Genomic DNA, 22,772 nt, shown 5'->3' with positions numbered 1-22,772 from the left:
CTACATAGTCAAACAAACGTGCTTACTTACAAATGTCTAGCAAATAAGTGGACAAAGTGAGACAAAAGACCTATTGAAACTTGATTTAGCAAAGATACCAGGCATAAGGATCTCAAGGTAAAGACAAAATAGAATGTGAAATTTCAAGCAAATTGAAAAACACAAAAAAACATCTTTACTGTAAACAAAAAAATAAAATAAAAAAGAAATAGAAATAAGAAGATTGATTTGTCAGGTTAGGAGACAATATCACAAGCACAACATACAAAGTCATACATCATACCAAAATTTATTTTAAAAAGGTGCATTAACATATCAAATAATGTTTTGGTCACACAAATGTGTACAAGAATTCTGATCACTAATTATAACATATAATACAATTATAAATAAGATTACAAATTAGTTTATGCTGCCTAAATTATGGGTTGTGGGGGTTTTTTTTTGGGGGGGGGGGGCTTTTTTTGCTGCTTGTAGTTAATCAACAGCCGACACAATTCTATTTGGTTTCACTTGGACTCCTGCTGTCCAAGAATCTAATTTAATTACCATAGCTATACTGTTTAATTACAACTGCTGTATTTTTCCCTAGTAGCACAATCAATACAGCAATTGAATTTCATGTGTCTCATGGGTCTAAGAGTTACAGCTATATTAGAGGTTCCAAACTGAATGCTAATTTAAATTTTCAGAAAAAATATGAACTTTAACCTTTATTTTAAAACATAATGAACCCTTAACACAAATTATATTCTGCCTCAGGTGACCATTTCTTAGCAAACCATAAATGATCGATCATCTAAATAAAACTGAATCTTCTCCTTAGTAAATAAAGAAAAAGGCTTGAACCACAAAACTACATTTGCTGCTAATTTAATAAACATCTTATTTAAAAAGGACAAAAAAAATATATATTTTTGGAATATAAATTTACAAAACATTTAAGATAGAAACATAGATGTTAATGGCAGATAAGAGCCATAGGCCCAGCAAATCTGCCCGATTTTACCGAAAAGTATAAACTTATCTAGTTCATAGGATAGCCTTATGCTTATCCCAGGCATTCTTAAAAGTCCCCTACAGTGTTTCTCATTACCACCTCCTGTGGAAGTTTATTCTATTAATAAATCACACTTTCTGTAAAGAAGTGCTTCAGCAAATTACTCCTGAATACACTGCCCTTCAGCTTGAGATCATAACCCCATGTTCTTAAATTATTCTTTGTATGTAAAATTCTCACAGCCTTTAATAAACTTTAACGTTGCTATCATATCACCTCTTTCACTTCTTTCCACTATATTATATATATTATATTTAGGTCATTCAGCCTATCCTGGTACATTTTATTTTTTAGACCATGTACAATTTTGGTAGCCCACATTTGCAAAGTTTGTTTTTATCCTTCTGAAGATATGGCCACCAGAACTGCACACAATACTCAAGATGAAGCCTAACTAATGATCTGTGAAGTGGCATAAGAACCTTACTATTTTTGCTGCAAATACCTCTACCAATACATTCAAACATTCTGCTGGCCTTACTCGCTGCAATACTACATTGTTTACTAAATTTTAAATAATCTGAAATAATAATTCCTAAATCCCGTTCCTCATTTGTAACAGTCAGTAAATTGTCATTGAGTCTGTATTTTACATTTGTATTTTTCTTCACTAAATGCATAATTTTACATTTTGCAGTGTTAAACTTTAGATCCCAGTCATTTGTCTAATCCTCCAATTGTTGTATATCACTTCTCATTTTGTCTACCCACCTGGAACGTCTACTCTATTACAAAATTGTGTATCATCTGCTAACAGACATACTTTCCCCTGTAGCCCTTTGCTGATATCTCTTATAAATATGTTAAACAAAACAGGCCCCAGAACTGAACCCTGAGAAACACCACTAGTAACAGTCCCTGCTGCTGAATGTACTCCATTTACTAAGACGCTCTTTTTTCTATCCTTAAGCCAGCATTCTACCAGTTCACAATTTCTGAGTGTAGACCAAGGAGATACAGTTTGTTGTGTGGGAAGGTGTCAAATGCTTTACTGAAATCTAGATATGCTACATCAACTGCTCCACCCTGGTCTAATACTTTTGTTACAGAATCAAAGAAGTCAATTAGATTAGTTTGACATGATCACGCTGAAGTAAAACCATGCTGATTTTGGCCTCTAAATTCTTTGTCTTTATGTAAGTCATAATTCTTTCTTTTAAGACACTTTCCATTAATTTCCCTACTACTGAACTGGCCTGTAGTTACCAGATTCTTCCCTACTGCCCTTTTTATGAAGAGGTACTACATTCACTATTCTCCAATCATCTGCAACAACTCCTGTCAATAGTGACTGATTAAACAGATCAGTTAATGGAGCAGTTAGCACTGATCGAAGTTCATTTAAAACCCTTTGAATATTATTAGGAAACACTGACTTTTTTACATTTATTTTTGATAATGCCAACAAAAACTCATCCTATGTAAAAAGATTAATGCTAAGTTCGTTTCCATTTTTGTAGCATCCTTTAAAGGGACAGTCAAGTCCAAAAAAAACTTTCATGTTTCAAATAGGGCATGTAATTTTAAACAACTTTCTAATTTACTTTTATCACCAATTTTGCTTTGTTCTCTTAGTATTCTTAATTGAAAGCTAAACCCAGGAAGGCTCATATGATCATTTCTAAGCCATTGAAGGCCACCTCTTATCACATGTTTTTTATTTGCTTTTCACAACAGGGGAGAGCTAGTTCATGTGAGCAATATAGATAACATTGTGATCACGCCTATGGCTTGTGGCAGACACTGCACTAATTGGCTAAAATGAAGTCAATAGATAATGAATAAAATGTCATGTGATCAGGGGGCTGTCAGAAGATGATTAGATACAAGTTAATCACAGAGGTAAAAAGTATATTAATATAACAGTGTTGGTTATGCAAAACTGGGCAATGGGTAATAAATGGATCTTTTAAAACAATAAAAATTCTGGTGTTGACTGTCCCTTTAATGTAGACATTCCATCTTCACAATCTTTTGTGAAAACAGAACAGAAGTAATCATTGAGACAGTCTGCAATTTGCTTATCTCCTATTATTCTACCATCAACTGTTTTCAATTTTACTATTCCAACCTTTTTTCTTCTTTCACTGATAAATCTAAAGAAGGGTTTGTCTCCATATTTTACTGGCTGTGCTATCTTCTCTTCTGCATGAGCTTTAACCTTCCTAATTAACTGCTTAGTCTTTTTTATTGGAGTCTCCATATTTACATATCATCATCTAATCTGAAGCTATCTTTTTTGTTTTTACAGCATGTGCTACTTCTTTGGAAAACCATATTAGTTTCCTTTTTCTATTATTTTTACAGATATGTCTAATACAGTGTGTGGATGCAACCTTTGTTTGCCCTTTTAAATAGTTGTTTAGGTATTCTTCCATGTATATAAAATCAGCCTTCTTAAATCAGCCTTCTTAAAGTCTGCACAGTGTCTGCACATAAATACTAAATCAAACAAATTGATGATCACTGGATCCTAAGTTCTCACCTACAAAAAAAATATTAAATCTAATATAGCTTCCTTTTGACTTGTTTCCTTACTTGCTCAAGTGATTCCCCTTGCAGGGATTCAAGAATATACCTGCTTCTAGCTGATCTAGCAGAGGGAATCTTCCATTCTATATCTGTCAAATTAAAGTCCCCCATTAATATAACCTTACCCTTCATGGTCATTTTGGTTATTTCTTCTAAAAACAGATTGTCCAGTCTTTCATCCTGCAGTGGAGGACTATATACATCCCCTACTCTAAACACATTTGTATCCCCAGTTTCCACCACATCATTAGTTCCTACAACTTTAGTAACCTTTACATTTTCTTTTACATACAGGGCAACTCCTCCACCTTTCTTTCCTACTCTGTTCATTTAAATAACTTGTATCCAGGTATGACTATGTCCCAGTCAGTAGAATCATTGTACCATGATTCTGTTATAGCTACTAAATCCAAGTTGTCCCTTGTCATTATTGAAGTGACTTCAGGTCATTTATTTTGCAAGCTGCAAACATTTGTGCTCATGGCACAAATAACTTTTTTACTAGAATTTCTACAACTGTAACTTGGACTAACAGTTTTGGAATGCTGTGGGGGGCAGGTGGATATAATAATGCTACCCCATTTACTAGTTTACATGACTTCTAGTAAAGCATTTTAACTCCTCTCTTAGATACTCTGTTCCTTTAGCATCATTTAAAAGTTTATATTCCCTTAACAAATAACACAACAATGATACTCTGTGTGACTAATATTTTGTAAAACTGTTTTGCCTGAAGAGTATCAATAAACTAAAAACTGTTTAAAAGAAAATTATACACCTCTTGTTTTTGTGCAAAATTGTGCTTGTTGCACGCCCCCTAATGTGGTTGAAAAGCAAATTCTGTACCATGCAAATGCTGAAAATCAAGTTGCTGGTTTAGGAAATTTGAAGCATTTTGAAAACCACATATTTTGCATGGGACACCGCACAATATCTTACACAAAAACAAAGCATTGTATTCCCTCTTAAAAGAAGATCTACTAATGTTCTAAAAAATAAAACAAACAAGGAAAGACTTAATGACCTGGACAGACAGACATACATACAGACAAGCAGACAGACAGACAGACAGACAGACAGACAGACAGACAGACAGACAGACAGACAGACAGACAGACAGACAGACAGACAGACAGACAGATAGATAGATAGATAGATAGATAGATAGATAGATAGATAGATAGATAGATAGAGAACAGAAGGGAGATTCTACATCACAGAAAGTTTAAAGTGTATTAAAGGGACATGCTAGTGTAATAATAGAAATGCTCTATTTTGTTAGTGCATTTTGTGTTAAGCAAATTCCCATTTTTTCTCTCAGTATGTTTAAGAAGTGATATATTTAAGTTTCCTTTTTCCCTATGTACCAGGAAACCTACTGCAGAGATACACGGAGAGGTCAGGCCCTCCCCAAACACCAGGAATAACAGATCAGTGATTTGTTATAAATTAAATATTTGGAGAGCAAATATGTAGACTAGAAAGGCATCAAACCATTGAAGTTACTCCTCAAATTGTTTTGCCTCCCAAGTCCTGCTGCAATGTACTCTTGAGTTTATCCCCTGCAACAATAATGGAATATGAAGCTCGTTTAAAAAGAATTGCATTCAGTTTTGTGACTTTTTTTGTTGTTTAAATCCTACCCATCTTCTCATTTTAGGAAACATGCTTTGGCTCAATTTTTGAACGTATAAGTAAGTTTATTAAGTAATATAGATGGTTTATTATGTGTGTTAATACAAATATATATGACCAGTTTGTAAATATGAATACAGAATTATGAAACAGTCACAATAGCATCATCCCTTTTAGGCTTTATAAGTGAGGCCAGAAGTACCATAAGAGATCTGGGGATTAATAATGAAACCCAAAGCATTTCAATCTTGCTTTTGGCTCTAAAAGAAAAAAAGAAACTAACAACACAAGTATTTTCCTTACTTACTGTGGGATCTTTGCCAGCCATCTTGCACTCTTCAACTTTGTTAGCAGAAGCCGGCCAGAAAACCTAGTAAAAAAAAAAAAATTAAAATATATTCAAAAAATACTATTTGTACAATAGCAGAACATTTGTATAGGTTTATAATACATTTTACTGCTACATTTGTAAGCATAAGAAATCAATTCTTGCATTCAGGTGCTACATTTTTATATGTTTTAAGCCTATATACAGTCATACAGATGTGCATTCTTTACTCTGTTGCCATAACATATCTGGAATGTAGTTTTAATGCATCCCAGGTGAGTTTTCTTAAGATGTGCTACTTTCACACTGCGGTAGGCGCAAGGGAACCATAAAATGTGTAGCAACCAGTAGATTTTACTAAAAAGTGGGCTAAGAGTCAGGTTTTATCACTTACTAACTCTTTTGAAATGGCTATCTTACAAATAGTACCAGTAATCAATAACTGTCTTAGCACAACCAATAAGGGAATTGATTTAGGCAAGGGGTGTCCAACTTTTTGTTAAAAAGTGTTACAATGCAATATTTTTTTAACTTTAACTTTAAAGGGATATTATTATTTTATCTATTTGCCCAATATATGTCAATAATGAAGCAATGCATTTCAAAACATCTGTGCACAAAATAAATAATAAAATATTTAGAACTGTCATCCTGTTAGTTTTTAAAGTCCAGGGAAACACAGTTTGAGTAAATTTACAATGGTCAATTAGGGACAGATATAAATATGCTCCTGCAATCTAAGTAGAATGCTGCAGGGTCAGCCTTTTAAATTCCGCACAATGCAATTTACTTTTGGAGTGTACGCAACTGTATTATGAGCAGTTTTTTTTCATTCTCACTGCTGATACTATGTGAGACCCTCAGCAAAGACATATGACTACCCCAAGGTACCAGAAATCCTAAATGAGAATGACTGATCTAATGACAGTAATTTAACATGCTGATAAAGGAGATGTACATATATTTTTTCTTAAATATTCAACATTTTCCACTACAAAATAAATTACCTTTTTGCATTGTAAAATTTTAAGCATTTTAGCAAACAATAACAGATGGCATCATACAATATAAATAAGTAGCTTTTATTTACTTTAAATTAAGTATTCCTGGCAGGATGAAAATTCTCACCTAATTGATGGTTGAATATTTTAAAGGAATCTAATTAGTAATTACAGAAATAGTATTTACAAAATTTGTTAAACTTTTCGCTCAAATGACCTTATAATATTTACATTGACATTGATGGTATATTTTTTCCATTTAGTCATTAGAGCTTAAATGGGTCATTCTATTATTACTTTACTATATCTGTATTATGGAATAGAGCTAAGCAAAGCCTAAGCAGAATTTGTGTGTGGTAATTGGTCATTCTTAAGGGCTTATATTTTCAAGTTTCTTATATATCCCTAGAACTTTGAGGTTTGCCCTAACTTGCAGCTTGTGAGAACATAATATGATTAGCTTCATGTAACCAGAAGATTTTTTTTAAAAAAAAAAAAGCATAATGAAAATACAATTCAATAGAACACTGATTTTTAAATGAGCAGTATTTTTTTGGACAAATTTAATTATTTACTTCAATTCTACTGTCCCCAGTATCATGTGATATCCATGAGTCAATTATAGACTCATATGTGTACAGTATTTACTAAACTGTTGCACATACTCAGTTTCAAATGATGCCTTCAAAAAGCATGCACATAAAAATACTGTGTGCAGTATTATACTATAAATATGCCTTTTGTCATTGGCTCATCTGGTGTGCTCAGCTAGCTCCCAGTAATGTACTGCTGTCCTGGAGCTTACATTTTAACAAAGGATATCAAAGTAAGGGAGGACCTTTGATTATAGAAGTAAAATTGAAAGTTATTTGAAACTGCATGTTGTATCTGAATTATGAAAGTTTAATGTAAACTTTACCGTCTCTTTTCCCTTCAATAATGTGCACAAAATGCACTGGATGATTAAGGATTGGAAACAGTTTTTTTTCCCCCAAACTGTAGCATTAAACAATATTAGATTCAATGCGTTCATGTCTGTTCAATTTACACTTGTGGAAAATAGGCACTAGGGTTATCCATTCACAAAATTTCCTCCAAAATACCGCAGACTCTCAATGACATTATTTTACAAATATGAAGACTGAAACTGAACTGAACTTTAATGGGTCTAGAATATTATGCTATGGACTAGAATTAGAGGTATAGCTCCAGTTGCCAAGACATTTTAGCATATTCAGTCACTTGTATTGGTAACTGCATATACACAACATATACAGACAATGAAGTATTTCATCTCCAGCATCTACTTGATTGCAACATGTTGTTAACAGTATGAGTCAATAGTAACAAAGCCTAACACTTATGTAAGAATCTATAAGATCTATATCTTCATATGGATGAGTGGGGTAGTTGTATTAATTTACAAATGCACTGTGCATTTTGTAACAGTTTGTTTGTCCCACATTGTGATTCATTTGACATTTTTAATTGTTTTGCATATTGCTTTACTGCACTGCACTTTACAGCATACTAAAGGTGCAGTAAATGGAAAATTAAATTTGAATTATTCAAATGGAGTGTGCAATTTTTTTAACATTTTTGCAGTTTACTTATATTATCAAATTGCTTTGTTCTCTTGGTATTGCTTTGTTGAAAGGTATATGTACATATTCTCAGCAGCAGCAATACACTTCTGATAGCTAGCTGGTGATTGGTGGCTGCACATATATACCTTTTGTCATTGGCTTACCCGATGCAATCCCAGCAGTGCACTGCTGCTCTCTTCAACAAAGGATACTAAGAGAATGAAGAATATTAAATAACATAAGTAAAGTTGTTTAGAATTGCACTCTCTATCTGAATCATGAAAGTTTAGTTTTGATTTTACTGTCCATTAAAATAATTAAAACCCACAATAAAATGGAACTGAATATTTAACTGGCAACACATTTGCCCAGCTTATAAACTGTTGCTTTGATACATTATTCCTATATATAATTAGACAAAACTACAACTAGTTATGTAATAATGTAATACATTCTGACTGAGTAGTCAATCACAATCCTTTTTTGTAGATAATTAATTTAATTAAAGTGAAAGAAAATTGTCAGCCTCAATATTAATGTCATCCATTAATCATATATAGAATAATATAGTCGCTAAGTTTTTTTTTTTTTTTAAATCATTGGGCTTTTGCAGAAAATTATATTTTAAATCGCATACCGTCTAAAGTACATGCTCCGCCCACCCGCTCATTTCCTGGTTTGTTTCCATTACAGTAAGAGCTGTCCCACCCACTCTTACGTGTATATCTGTGCCCTGCAGGTCCATGGAGGACAATACGATCATCAATACTAAATTATTGAATAAGAGGATGCGCATGTGTGTCTCATAAACGCACATCTATAGAGGCCAAGAATTCCGTGAGGCATGCATGTGTATTTTGAAATGTGGGCGTACAGCGAATCTGTTGGGACGCCAGTGGGGGACCAATTAAATGGTTGTTAACGGTATTCGTCATTTAAATTTTTTTTTTTTTACCTAGGATGAGTTACAGCGTGTAAAAAGAGTGTTTTAAAAGGTAGATTTCTAAGAAAATTGGAAATATGTGAAAAATTGATAAATGAAACTCACATTTATTTTGAATGTTCTCAAAGCTTCTGTACAGCAGTGAGTGATAGTTATTATTATCATTTATTTGTATAGCACCGCCAAATTCCGTAGTGCTGACTTTTCCTTTAATTTATAAGTATTTCTAAAGGATTGTGATCGACCCCTTAATTGTTAAATACTCTGAAAATTCAAGGTTTGAAATTCAAGACTGTGTCTTAACTTACACTTAAAGGATCATGACTTATGTTGTTGATGTTCAAAGACAAAATATGATCTTTGCTCCCCACATAAATCCTATCCTGATCTTCATCCATTAGCAAAATCCTATAGTCCAGTGGGCTCTGGGATATGCTGTAGTATTCTGATGTTTTGGTTTCTTGAAGTTCTGTTAAAATGAGGAAATACAGTTAATTATAATCCAGTATACTCTCTCTGCAAACTTCAAAATCATCTATAACTGAAAAATTACACAAGTACCCATATTTCATGGCAAACATTAAAGGGACACTAGAGTCAAAATATACATTTATGATTCAGAAAGAGCATGCCGTTTTAAAACACTTTCCAAAATACTTCTATTATCAGATTTTTTATATCCACACTTTCTGGGGAACAAGATCCTACTGAGCATGTGCACAAGCTCACAGGGTATACATATAGTAGTCTGTGATTGGCTAATGTCTGTTTGACTTTCAGAGTAAGTTCTATTGCATTGTCTTTGTGTTATGTACGTGTTAATTATGTAATTCTACTGCATTGAGTGGTTCTTTAAAGGGACACTAAACCCCAAAAAATTATTTCATGATTCAAGTAGAGAACACCATTTTAAACAACATTCCAATTTACGCCTATTATCTAATTTGCTTCATTCTTTAGATATCCTTTGTTGAAGAAATAGCAATGCACATGGGTGAGCCAATCACATGAGGCAGCTATGTGCAGCAACCAATAAACAGTTACTTAACCTTTATAGATATGCTTTTCACCAAAGTATATCAAGAGATTAAAGCAAATTAGATAATAGAAGTAAATTAGAAAGTTGTTTAAAATGTCATGCTCTTTCTAAATCATTAAAGGACCAGTAAACACAGCAGATTTTCATAATCAACAAATGCAAGATAACAAGACAATACAATAGCATTTACTCTGAATTTCAAATGAGTAGTAGATTCAAAGTTATGTATATTTCCACTCCCCCTGTACCATGTGATATCAATCAGCCAATCACAAATGCATATACGTATAGTCTTGTTGTATCTACATAAAGTTCTCAAACTAACAAAGATATAGCATGTTTAAAGACAAAGGGGTACATGTATTAATTTGGCGAGGGAACATAATTCGCTGTAGCGAATCATGTCCGCTCGACCTTGGTTAATACGCTGTTGGCATTTAACATTGCACAAGCATTTCTGGTGAAATGCTTGTGCAATGCCGCCCCTTGCACACAGGAGGCGTATTAGCTGCTAGCACGGGCCGTCAATCATCCCGATCATATCAGAATGATTTCAGTCCTGTTAAGGAGCAGCAGTCTTATAACCGCTGCTTTTTAACTTCCATTTCAGGAGGACCTGAAACGATGGGTCTCCGGAGCAGCATCCGCTGATTAATAAATGGACCCCAAAGACGGTAAGTAACACTATGCGCACTAATTGACGTCTTCTTCATATCACCCTATTAATAAATATTCTTGGACAATAAAAATTGTTTTAGATTAAACAGTGTGAGACCCTTGCCCTCTAATTATCAAACAAGATTATATATACAACTAAAAAAACATGTTTATTTCAATTATATACTAGCTAATGTTAGAAGTAAATGTGCGCTATTGCCGTAAACCATTTAAACCAACACAATGTTCGTAAGGCTTATAAATAAACAGCCTCAGATTTAGTCACTGCGTTACCTTTGTTAGTTTCAGTGTCCTTAAATAATACTTCCTGTATTGTGTTCAGGCAAAGTTAATTTCTTTCATTAGAGGGAGTTCATATGATCCCAAAAAGATCAGCGTGCTCACTGCAGCTCTTCAATAGGAAAGTCCCATCACAGACTCATCGGATCGTTAGCTACAGAAAAAAGAAAGAGTAGAAAAGCGCAACACGCCTCTAAGTGTAGATGATTCAAACAAATTTATTAGGTAACCCCTTGCCCAGAGTGCTACTCACAGAATAAACAGTTTAAAAATGCACATCGGTTGTATACAACCATGAAGCTTGCTTCAGCGTCTGATGGATCCTCCTCGTTCTGTGTGGTCTGGGCTGTGTGCTTCACACGTAGTTCATACAGGAGACCACGATACAATATGCAACCGATATGGATACAGTACAGCATGCTATATAGCAAGTTAATGATACAATTTAAACACAAAAACTAGGATCTCTCGGCTCACCAGTACACTCACTAAATTGTGAAAAAGTTTCTAGTATAGAAACGAAACGTACGTCGAGTGAGCTAAATACTTGAGGTCTCAGGGAGGCTACCAGGTTCACAATTTAGTGAGTGTACTGGTGAGCTGAGAGATCCTATTTTTTGTGTTTAAATTGTATTAACTTGCTATATAGCGTGCTGTACTATATCCATATCGGTTGCATATTGTATTGTGGTCTCCTGTATGAACTACGTGTGAAGCACACAGCTGAATCTAATTATCAGCCCAGACCACACAGAACGAGGCGGATCCATCAGACGCTGAAGTAAGCTTCATGGTTGTATACAACCGATGTGCATTTTTATTCTGTGAGTAGTACTCTGGGCAAGGGGCTATCAAATAAATTTGTTTGAATCATCTACACTTAGAGGCGTGTTGCAATTTTCTACTCTTAATTTTATGCTAGCATACATTTTAAACAGCCTGCCTCTTTTTATATCTCTTTTTCTGAATATAACTGTTAAAAAAAAATGAAGCAGTAAGTTAAAAAAAAAGTTAAGGTTTATATTGTCAAATTTTGGGACATAAAAGTCCCACTAAATAATAAAATGACAGCATAAGTGTAAAGAAACAAATACACTAACCTACCAAAACATCAATAGTGCAGTGTTTGGAACTTCTGCACAGTTATGGGCAGCTGAAAACACTGTTGAGTGGTGGAACCTTAAAGGGATACTAAACCCATTTTTTTTCTTTCATGATTCAGATAGAGCACGAGATTTTAAGCACCTTTCTAATTTACACCTATTATCAATTTTTCTTTGTTCTCATGCTATCTTGATTTGAAAAAGCAGTACTGTAAGCTTTAGAGCCGGACCATTTTTTGCTCAGCACCTGGGTAGCACTTGCTGATTTGTGGCTAAATGTAGCAAACCAATCAGCAAGCGCTACCCAGGTCCTGAACTAAAAATGGGCCGGCTCCTATCCATTTATTACTGCTTTTTCAATTCAAGATACCAAGAGAACAAAGAAAAATTGATAATAGGAGTTAATTAGAAAGTTGCTTAAAATTGCATGCTCTATCTGAATCATGCAAGAAAAAAATTTGGGTTTAGTATCCCTTTAAGAGATGATGCTTTGACGGGTATTTATTTTTATGCCCTTTTGCTGTTATCTTTAGAATTTTATTTGTAAAGACGTATGTCATTTTAAGATGTCAGGTATTAATAGAAGGTGAGCGTAATCAATTCACATAGATCAGTACAGTTCTTAATCTGACCCACAGTCAATTCAGAGCTGAAACATTATTAATTCAATGTGCAGGATGTAGTAAAAGAGAAAAGATGAATATATATTATAGTTATGCAATACATTCATGCTTAAAAAAAAGAAATCCTATGAAATATTGTAATTATCATTCTAGTACCTATACATTTAAAGGACCACTAAATACAGTAAAATTGACTAATTGACACATACACAAGAAAAAGACAATGCAATATCACTTACTTTAAATTTGAAATGAGCAGAAGAATATTTTATGGCAAATTTCAAATTCAATACAATTTTCCCTTCCCATGTATCCTGTGTCCTCAGCCAATCAGAAAAGCCATATATGTATATACTGTGCAAAAAGAGTGTGTACGTGTTGATAATGAAGTATATTGGCATTTTTTTTAATTGCATTCTTTTACCTGAATCACAAAACTTTAATTTTGACTTTAGTATCTCTTTAAATGAGGACCGATAAATACAGTAGAATTGCATAATCAACAAATTCATAAAAATAAAAAAAAAAAACAATGCAAAAGCACTTAGTCGGAATTTCAAATGAGTGGTAGATTCTTTTTCTGACAAAATTAATTCAAAGTGAATTCCATTTTCTTTCTCCCATATCATGTGACAGTCATCAGCCAATCACAAACTGCATATACATATATTCTGTGAATTCTTGCACATGCTCAGTAAGAGCTGGTACCCGAGAGTGTGCATATAAAACATTTTTTTAAACTGCATGTTCTATCTGAATCACAAAAAAATATTTTGCTTTTGGTGTCCCTTTAAAATAAAATGCTCTAATTTAAAATGTTATACTATTTTACTGTAGCTTGCATTAAACTATATCTTTAGCCCCATAAAATGAGTTAAACTTATTGTAAATGTCTGCATGATAAAAATACAAATTTCAAAGTTATGTCTATGCCTCCTGTATCATGTGATAGCCCTCAGCCAATTACAAATGCATGTATTTTCTGTGAATTCTTGCACATGCTCAGGAGTATAAAAAGACTGTGCACATGTCTATTATGGTAGTTAATAGGGATGGGCGAATGTGTTTATATCCAAATTCGAATGTTAGAACGAATGCATTGTAGAAATTCGATTTACATAATTGAATGTTGATAAGAACGAATATTCTTAAAAAATCGATTTTCAAATGTTATTTACAGTTTTCGAATGTCACATTCGAATGTTACATTCGAATATCACATTCAAATTTGAATATTACATTTATAAAACACAATTGTAGACTAGAAACACTATTTCGAATGTCATATTTGAATCGAATATCGCTTTCGAATCGAATGTCACATTCAAATTCAAATATTACATTTATAAAACACAGTATTAGACTAGAAATACTATTTCAAATTCGAATGTGACATTTGAATTCGAATGTAGCATTCAAATTTGAATATTACATTTGAAACGAATATTACATTTAAAACACAGTATTAGACTAGAAATACTATTTCAAATTCGAATGTGACATTCGAATTCGAATGTAGCATTCAAATTCGAATATTACATTTATTAAACACAGTTGTAGACTAGAAATACTATTTCAAATTTGAATGTCACATTCGAATTCAAATGTCACATTCAAATTTGAATATTACATTTCGAAATTGAATGAATACATAGCTAAACATTCTATTATTCGAACAAATATTTTCGAGTTTTATTGAAAATTTGAAAATGAAAATTTGAATATAGAATGTTAGAATGTTATATAAACAGTTGAAATTCGAACGAACGAATGTATCAAAATTTGTTTTAAATTTCGAATTTAGTAGTTAATGGCAAATGTGCTTAAAATCGCATGCTCTATCTGAATAAAGAAAGTTTAATTTGGACTTGAGTGTCCCTTTAAAAAAACAGACATGCTGACAGTAAATTCAGAGACAATACAGACTCAATACAAAAGAACACACATTTGGAGGTCGATGTGCTATTTTAAATGCACCTACAGTATATTTCATATATTTAGTTTTGCATGCTTTTAAAGGGACATGCAAATCAAAATGAATCTTCAGATAGAGCAATTTTAGGCAACTTTACAACTTACTACTATCAAATTTACTAGGTTATTTTTGTACCCTATTTTGAAATACAAAGGGGGGCTCAGGAACAGCAATGGACTACTGGAATGTAGCTGGCAACAAATAATCTCTCTTGGAATAAATCCCAGGTGCATTATCAATACTAAATTGTAACCTTTTGATACATCACAATTTGACCACAGTTCAATTATCAAGAATCAATACAATTTTCCCCTAATCCTTTCTTTTCCTTTAGCAGAGGGAGATGTTTGCATTAATATGCATCATCTACTGTTATAAACTAACCACAGCCTTGGATGTGCATCCATTCAGCAGCTGTGTGGGATTAAGTCTTCCCGTGCAGCATTTTGCTTAGGGTTTCTGCCAGATGCGACTATATATTTGGGCTTTCCCTTTCTAAGAGCATGACTAATCTCACTCACTGGAATTCAAATATTTAGACACAAGTCCTTTCAGGTACAAACGCTGGCACAGTCTCCTTTCTGGCACAAAAATGCATTGTACGGCTCTATATAACTATTACATTATTTCCTTATATACAATTATGTTTTGTTTAAACAAATGCAGCTATATTTCTGTTTTATTGTATAATTGCTGGGCAAATGTCTTAGCATATTCATTAGAAATAACAAATGTGGGTCACTTTGAATATTCTAAACAAATACTGAGTATTTACTAAACATCTGGCATTTGTTTCTGCAAAAAAAGTTATTTTTCTCTTTTCTCTAATATAAAATTCAAAAACTACATTTAACATTTGACTCATAGACTTCTGTAATGTAAATACATAGTAAACAGTATTCAGATAATGGGGCATATGTATCAAGCTCCGATTGGAGCTTGATGCCCCGTGTTTCTGGCGAGCCTGCAGACTCGCCATAAACAGCAGTTATGAAGCAGCGGTCACAAAGACCGCTGCTCCATAACCTGTCTGCATGCTCTGAGCAGGCGGACAGACATCGCCAGAAAACAACCCGATAGAGTACGATCGGGTTGATTGGCACCCCCCTGCTGGTGGCTGATTGGCCGCGAGTCTACAGGGAGCGGTGTTGACCCAGCAGCTCTTGTGAGCTGCTGGTGCAATGCTGAATATGGCAGACCTTCATAACTAGAGGCCATAATATGAATGTTAGCATTTGTTCTATAAAAAACAAAAAACACATTTGAATGGCATTAAAAACATCAAAGATAAAATTTGCTCCTTTAGAAAAACATCTAATGATTTTAAACAGAAAATCATCATTACATGAAACCAAATTTTTTTCTTTCATTATTCAGATAGAACAAAACTTTCTAATTTACTCTATTATCTAACTTGTTTCATTCTCTTGGTATCTTGTGTTGAAGAAGCAGCAATGCACTAATGGGAGCTAGATGAGCACATTGGGAAGCCAATAACATGAGGCTTTTATGTGCATCCACCAATCAGCAGCTCTTGAGCCTACTTAGATATTCTTATTGACAAAGCATACCAAGAGAACAAAACACATTAGATACAAGAATGGAAAGTCTGACGACTTAGAAAATCCGCCTCCCAGTTGTCTACCCCTGGGATGTGAATTGCAGATAGATGGCAGGAGTGATCCTCCGCCCATTTGATAATCTTGGATACTTCCTTCATCACTAGGGAACTCTTTGTTCCTCCCTGATGATTGATGTACGCCACAGTCGTGATGTTGTCCGACTGAAATCTGATGAATTTGGCCTCTGCTAGTTGAGGCCACGCCTGGAGCGTATTGAATATCGCTCTCAGCTCCAAAATGTTTATCGGGAGAAGAGATTCTTCCCGAGACCATAGTCCCTGAGCCTTCAGGGAGTTCCAGACCGTACCCCAGCCTACCAGACTGGCATCGGTCGTGACAATGATCCACTCCGGTCTGCGGAAACTCATTCCCTGAGACAGGTGATCTTGAGACAACCACCAGAGAAGAGAGTCTCTGGTTTTTTGATCCATTTGAATTTGAGGAGACAAATCCGCGTAATCTCCATTCCACTGTTTGAGCATGCACAGCTGCAGTGGTCTGAGATGGATTTGGGCGAAAGGGACTACGTCCATTGCATGATCCTAATGCCTTGAAATGATTGCACACAAAATTTCAAATCATTTAACCCCTTAATGCCCAAACCGGAGCAAAATGAAGTAAACACCCGGTTTAACCCACTACAGTACGATGCCACAGTCTTTGCTGTGGCTTTACCTTCCTTTAGGGTTAATTGCAGGTGTAAATTAAGACTCCCTGAAGTCCTCCTGTACTCTTAAGGCTCTGCACATGAAGCTGCATGGAGCTGTGTTGCAAATAAACTGCGCAATTGAGGCGCGAAAATGAGGCCCCCTCCTTCATTACTCCAGAGTTATGGGGCCTTTCTGAGTCAGATTAGCTGTCTTACAAAATGCCAGGCGTAAAAAAGTCCCCAAAAAGTGTTTCCAACGTCTAAAACACTTAATAAGTATAAGATTACCTTAATAAAGTAATCGATTTAGCCCATCACAGTGTCTGTCAGTATTAAAGCCCTTAATTGAAGCCATCATTCTATACTGTGTCTCAGAAAATGGCTTACCTTCCCTCATGGGATTTCTGTCAGTCTTCTAGCACTAGCAAGTCTTGTTAGAAAAAATGACTGAACATACCTTAAGCAGTATAAGCCTGCAAACTGTTCCCCCCAACTGAAGTTCTCCGGTACTCAACAGTCTTCTAGCACTAGCAAGTCTTGTTAGAAAAAATGACTGAACATACCTTAAGCAGTATAAGCCTGCAAACTGTTCCCCCCAAACTGAAGTTCTCCGGTACTCAACAGTCCTGTGTGGGAACAGCAATGGATTTTAGTTACAACATGCTAAAATCTTTTTCCTCTCAGCAGAAATCTTCATCACTTTCTGCCTCAGAGTAAATAGTACAAACCGGCACTATTTTAAAATAACAAACTCTTGATTGAAGAAATAAAAACTACAAATCTAACACCACCTACTCTTTACCCTCCCGTGGAGATGCTACTTGTTAGAGCGGCAAAGAGAATGACTGGGGGGGCGGAGCCTGAGGGGAGCTATATGGACAGCTTTGCTGTGTGCTCTCTTTGCCACTTCCTGTAGGGATGGAGAATATCCCACAAGTAAGGATGAATACGTGGACTGAATACACCAAGTAAGAGAAATTGTTAGATAAGTTTCAGTAGGATTCAATGCTGAATACGGCAGACCTTCATAACTAGAGGCCATAATATGAATGTTAGCATTTGTTATATAAAAAACAAAAAACACATTTGAATGGCATTAGAAGAAACATCAAAGATAAAATTTGCTCCTTTAGAAAAACATCTAATGATTTTAAACAGAAAATCATCATGACATGAAACCAAATTTTTTTCTTTCATTATTCAGATAGAACAAAACTTTCTAATTTACTATATTATCTAACTTGTTTCATTCTCTTGGTATCTTGTGTTGAAGAAGCAGCAATGCACTAATGGGAGCTAGATGAGCACATTGGGAAGCCAATAACATGAGGCTTTTATGTGCATCCACCAATCAGCAGCTCCTGAGCCTACTTAGATATTCTTATTGACAAAGCATACCAAAAGAACAAAACACATTAGATACAAGAAGTAAAAAATGCTCTATCTGAATCATGAAAAAAACAACAGTTGGGTTTCATATCCCTTTAAAGTATATTGGGACTTTTATAGATAAATAATTGGATACATTTTGTAAGGAATTGTGATCAACCCCCAAATGTCAAAATTCTGACTTTCTTCCATCCCAATATAGTAGATCTGGTTATTAATGGGTTGATCACAATCCTTTAGCAAAGTTTATCTTATGATTTTCTACAGAAAATAACCATTAAATCAATGGTGATTTGTGTAGATAAATAATTGGATACATTTGTCTAAAGGATTGTGAGCAACCCCAGTGTATAAATGGTTTTGATCACAATCCTTTAGAAAAACATATCAAACAATGTATCTACAAAAATCCCCATAGACATTAATTGTGCTTTTCTGTTGATAATCATTTGACAAGTTTTTATTTATATGTTTAATGGCCATAAAGTACCCCATATGCTATTATATAGCAGCTGCGACTTATCATCTTTGCAAAACAAAACAAAATAGATTCAACCCTTATTTCAACACTGAGTCCTGGACCACATGAGAGGGCACCAATCAGTAGGTATAATCATTGTGCATGAAGTATACTGACCAGTCATGTCCCTGGAAAACACTGAGATCTATACCAAGTGTGTGTATGTGGTGCCAGTTTAGGGGTCGATCACAATTCTCTAGAAAATCTTATTAAATGGTTTATCTGCAAAAGTCCCCATATATATTTTTTTGTAGAAAATTGTTAGATAAGTTTCAGTAGGATTCTAAGGATTGTGATTGCTGTTCAAAGTCTGATATGCATCAAATACAATACTTTCATTAAGCTTGGTAGCCATGAACAGGTATGGTTCCACTACCATTTGCAAGCTTGCCATGTCGCTGTATAAACTAATTATTCTCATTATAAGAGGCAAGATGCACAATACTAACAGCAATCTGCATACTGAATTCTCATCCCTCAATTCTAATCGTTTTGAACTATGTGATACACAAAACAATGTTACAATTGTATTCTTGTACATTTAGCAAGAATGTGCTTCAAATTTTATAGGAACAGAGAGAACTAAAATATCTCGAGCACTATATGGTAGCAGTGCAAGCCACAATGTAACAATTTTATAGATATAGTGTTCAAGACGTACACACTCTAGAGCCTACTGTATGTAGTATGTTATCACGGAAATGAGCTAATTTATGTAAAGGATGCCAAAAGAAAGAATTACATTTGATAATAGAAGTAAAACTGTTTTCAAATTGTATTTGAATCACAGAAGTTTTTTTTTTTTTATTATTTTTTTTTTTTTATTATTTTTTTTTTTATTGAGACAGACTTTCAATTAACATAATAATGCCTTTGGGAGCGGTATAATGAGGTCTACAATGACCTAGGGTAGTGAACATACAACAGAAATACAATACATCGGTCAAGCAAAGAAATAGGCAAAATATACATAACATCTTGTCTCTTTTCAATGAGGGGTTTTTAGGAATAATAAAGTAAGTGGCTATGTCTGCAGTAAGTGGAGTGACGGTACTAATATCTTTGGTTCTGAGAGGGTAGGCTGGACGGAGCAGATATGGTGTGAGTGTGAGGAAGAGTTAAGAGGGGAGAAGGGAGGGAGCAGGGAAAGGAAAAAATAATAAAAAAATAAAATAAAAAAAAGAAAGGATTTTTTTTTTCTCTCTCTTTTCCCTCCTTAAAGGGGGGACTAAATTATATCTACTCTAGGAGGGGGAGGGAGGTAGCTCAATGTAGCAGCTGGGGGCTTATGTTCCAATTCGGAAATCTAATGCTCCAAGGGAGCCAAATGGCATGAAAGGAGTCTAATTTATCTAGGGCTTTGTACGAATACTGTTCCATTTGTCCAATGAAATGTATCGTAGAAATCACCTGGGAGAGAGAGGGAGGTCTTTCCTCCTTCCAGGCTCTGGCCAATGCAAGTTTCGTAGCCATTAGTATGTAAATCGAGAGAGCCTCTCCGGAGGGGGAGAGGTTCGGCATCTGCATGTGAAGTAAGGCTACTTCTGGGGTATGGGGGGGGGTGAGACCAAGTGACTGAAGGAGTGAGTATATGTCTCCCCAAAAGGTTTGGATGACTGGACAAGTCCACCATATGTGTAATGCTGTACCATTACCTCTACAGTTTCTCCAGCAACTAGGAGATTGTGACTGGTATATTCTGTGTAGGGTAACTGGGACTAAATGCCATCGAACTAATATTTTATAATGGAGCTCCCAAAGCGTGGTGCAGTGAAGGAGTTTCCTAGTCATCTCAATTCTGTTATGCCAGATATCTATAGTTACAGAGAACCCAATTTCTTTCTCCCAAGCCAGTTGTTGTGGAATTTTGTGAGGAGGGAGTGAATTAGTAAGGAGGTTATAGTGGAAAGAAAGGAGATGTTTAAGACTATGATGGGCCCCCTGCCAGGCTCTTTCCCAGATCGTTTTGGGACGTAATGACCGTTTTGGGTAACCCCAGGCACGTAAGCGCGTGCTCAGTCGAAATCCCTCGAATCTGAGCTTAGGAGGAAGGTGAAATTGTATACAGACTTCGGAGTGAGGGAGCCAGTTGCCATTGTCGTAGAAGTCTGTTACTAGAAGTGAGTGTAGTTGTGGCCAGAGGTCATGGTGAGAGTCAGGTAAGCAATAGAGTGCAACCGAGATTGTAAGTATGGGGGAGGGATATGGGGCGATAGCAGGGTTATGTCTCATCTGGTCCCAGAACTGCAATGCATGTTTGAAGATGGGGTGTATGATGATTATGTCATGTCTATGGTGAAGAGGAATCCAAGGAAGATCAGAAAGGGATAAGCCTAGGGGCAATAGGGCGGTCTCAAGAGTGAACCAGCCAAGTTGTCTGTCAGGGTCATTCCAGAGGAGAATATGGGATAACCTGGCAGCATTATAGTAGGAGATCATGTTTGGTAGAGCTAGGCCACCCTGTGAAACTGGTTTTTCCAAAGTGCGTTCAGAGGTTCTAGGTCTTCGGTCTCTCCACACATAGGCAGTGATCAGACTTTGAAACCTGTTAAGGAGCGATCTAGGGATATTATATGGGATGGATCTAAAAAGATAAGTGATCTTGGGGAGGAAGGACATCTTTACTGCGGCGATACGCCCCGTCCAAGAAATCTCCCTAAACTCCCATGACTCAAGGAGTCTTCTGAATCAGGAAGCCTGTCTGAATAGTTTAGGGTTATGACCACAGAGGGATCTGAATCACAGAAGTTTAATTCTGACTTCCATGTGCCTTTAAAACATCAGCTACATATATCAGTTATAAGTCAGATCATTCATCAAACTGAATGGGAATTACACATTTGTTAGTTTAAAATTAAAAAAGAAAAGTAATGATATTCTTCTGTAAAGAAGAGATTGTTGGTTGTGATAATATTCATCTATAAGATGCTTAGGTATTGTAAAGCCACTAAACCTGATACTATTCTTAACATTGACTGAAAGCACATTATTGCTAATATTCCAAAAACTGACACAGCAGATTGATAACTTATACAGAATGGCCCATATGCATGTTGTTACATACAACATTAAAAAGCAGATGCTAGCCTAGATCCAAAAAATATGTGGCAACATTAATACGCCTGTCACAATGACATCACAATATACATTTAGTTAGAACGCAGAGCCAATGTGTAGATTTATTTTATGGTTTAAGACATTTATTTCAAGAAGGATCAGAAAAATATGCCTGACGTCAATGCTGGGAAAAGGTATGATTCCGTTCTGGATTAAGTAACCTTATGCTGAAGCCAACTATATAAATAAAATGTTTAAAATGTAAACTGAAGCACAGGTGACCCTCATTATGTCAAATTTACTTGCAACATTTGCTCAATAACTCTTGTGTATGTATTGGGTACTTGTAAAGCGCGGCTAATCACCCATAAGGGTCTCAAGGCGCTGCTAATTTTATCGACCTCAGAAGGATGAAAGGCTGAGTGGACCTCACCGGGGATCGAATCTGCAACCCTTGGGTTGCAACAGAGCTCAGCCACAGTGCCTTAGCATGCTGAGCTATCTGTCCAGTCAGCAGCAAATACAAAAGATCATTCCTAACAATCATTTTATTATTTATTGTAGTGTACAGCCATAAGGCCCAATTGTCTATAGATCTGCAATTGGACTAGTCTTTAAAACAAAAAAAATCTGTGGCAAATTTTATGGCAAATTTTACCTTGATATCTCTGTTATTTGCTAAGCGCCAGATAATCCAATGCTTTCTTCTCCAGGGAGTTTGTCTAACAAGTGGTATCAGTATATATATATATA

At 35.2% G+C, this 22,772-nt stretch overlaps 1 protein-coding gene across 2 annotated transcripts in view; it reads right to left on the bottom strand.

Moving 5' to 3' along the window:
• Window positions 1-22,772, bottom strand: part of SEMA3C (semaphorin 3C) — a 364,490-nt gene that overhangs the window by 204,566 nt on the left and 137,152 nt on the right. For both annotated transcript variants that reach the window (XM_053716519.1, XM_053716520.1), the window contains exons 3-4: window positions 9,394-9,554; window positions 5,535-5,597 (exon numbers count right to left, since the gene is read on the bottom strand). In XM_053716519.1, the coding sequence (XP_053572494.1) occupies window positions 5,535-5,597; window positions 9,394-9,554 (224 nt within the window). The remainder of the gene's footprint in view (window positions 1-5,534; window positions 5,598-9,393; window positions 9,555-22,772) is intronic.

Source organism: Bombina bombina, chromosome 6 (genome assembly GCF_027579735.1).
Source record: "Bombina bombina isolate aBomBom1 chromosome 6, aBomBom1.pri, whole genome shotgun sequence".
Classification (NCBI taxonomy): Eukaryota; Metazoa; Chordata; class Amphibia; order Anura; family Bombinatoridae; genus Bombina; species Bombina bombina.
Note: the sequence above shows the minus strand (reverse complement) of the source record. Positions and strands in the feature narration are given on the sequence as shown.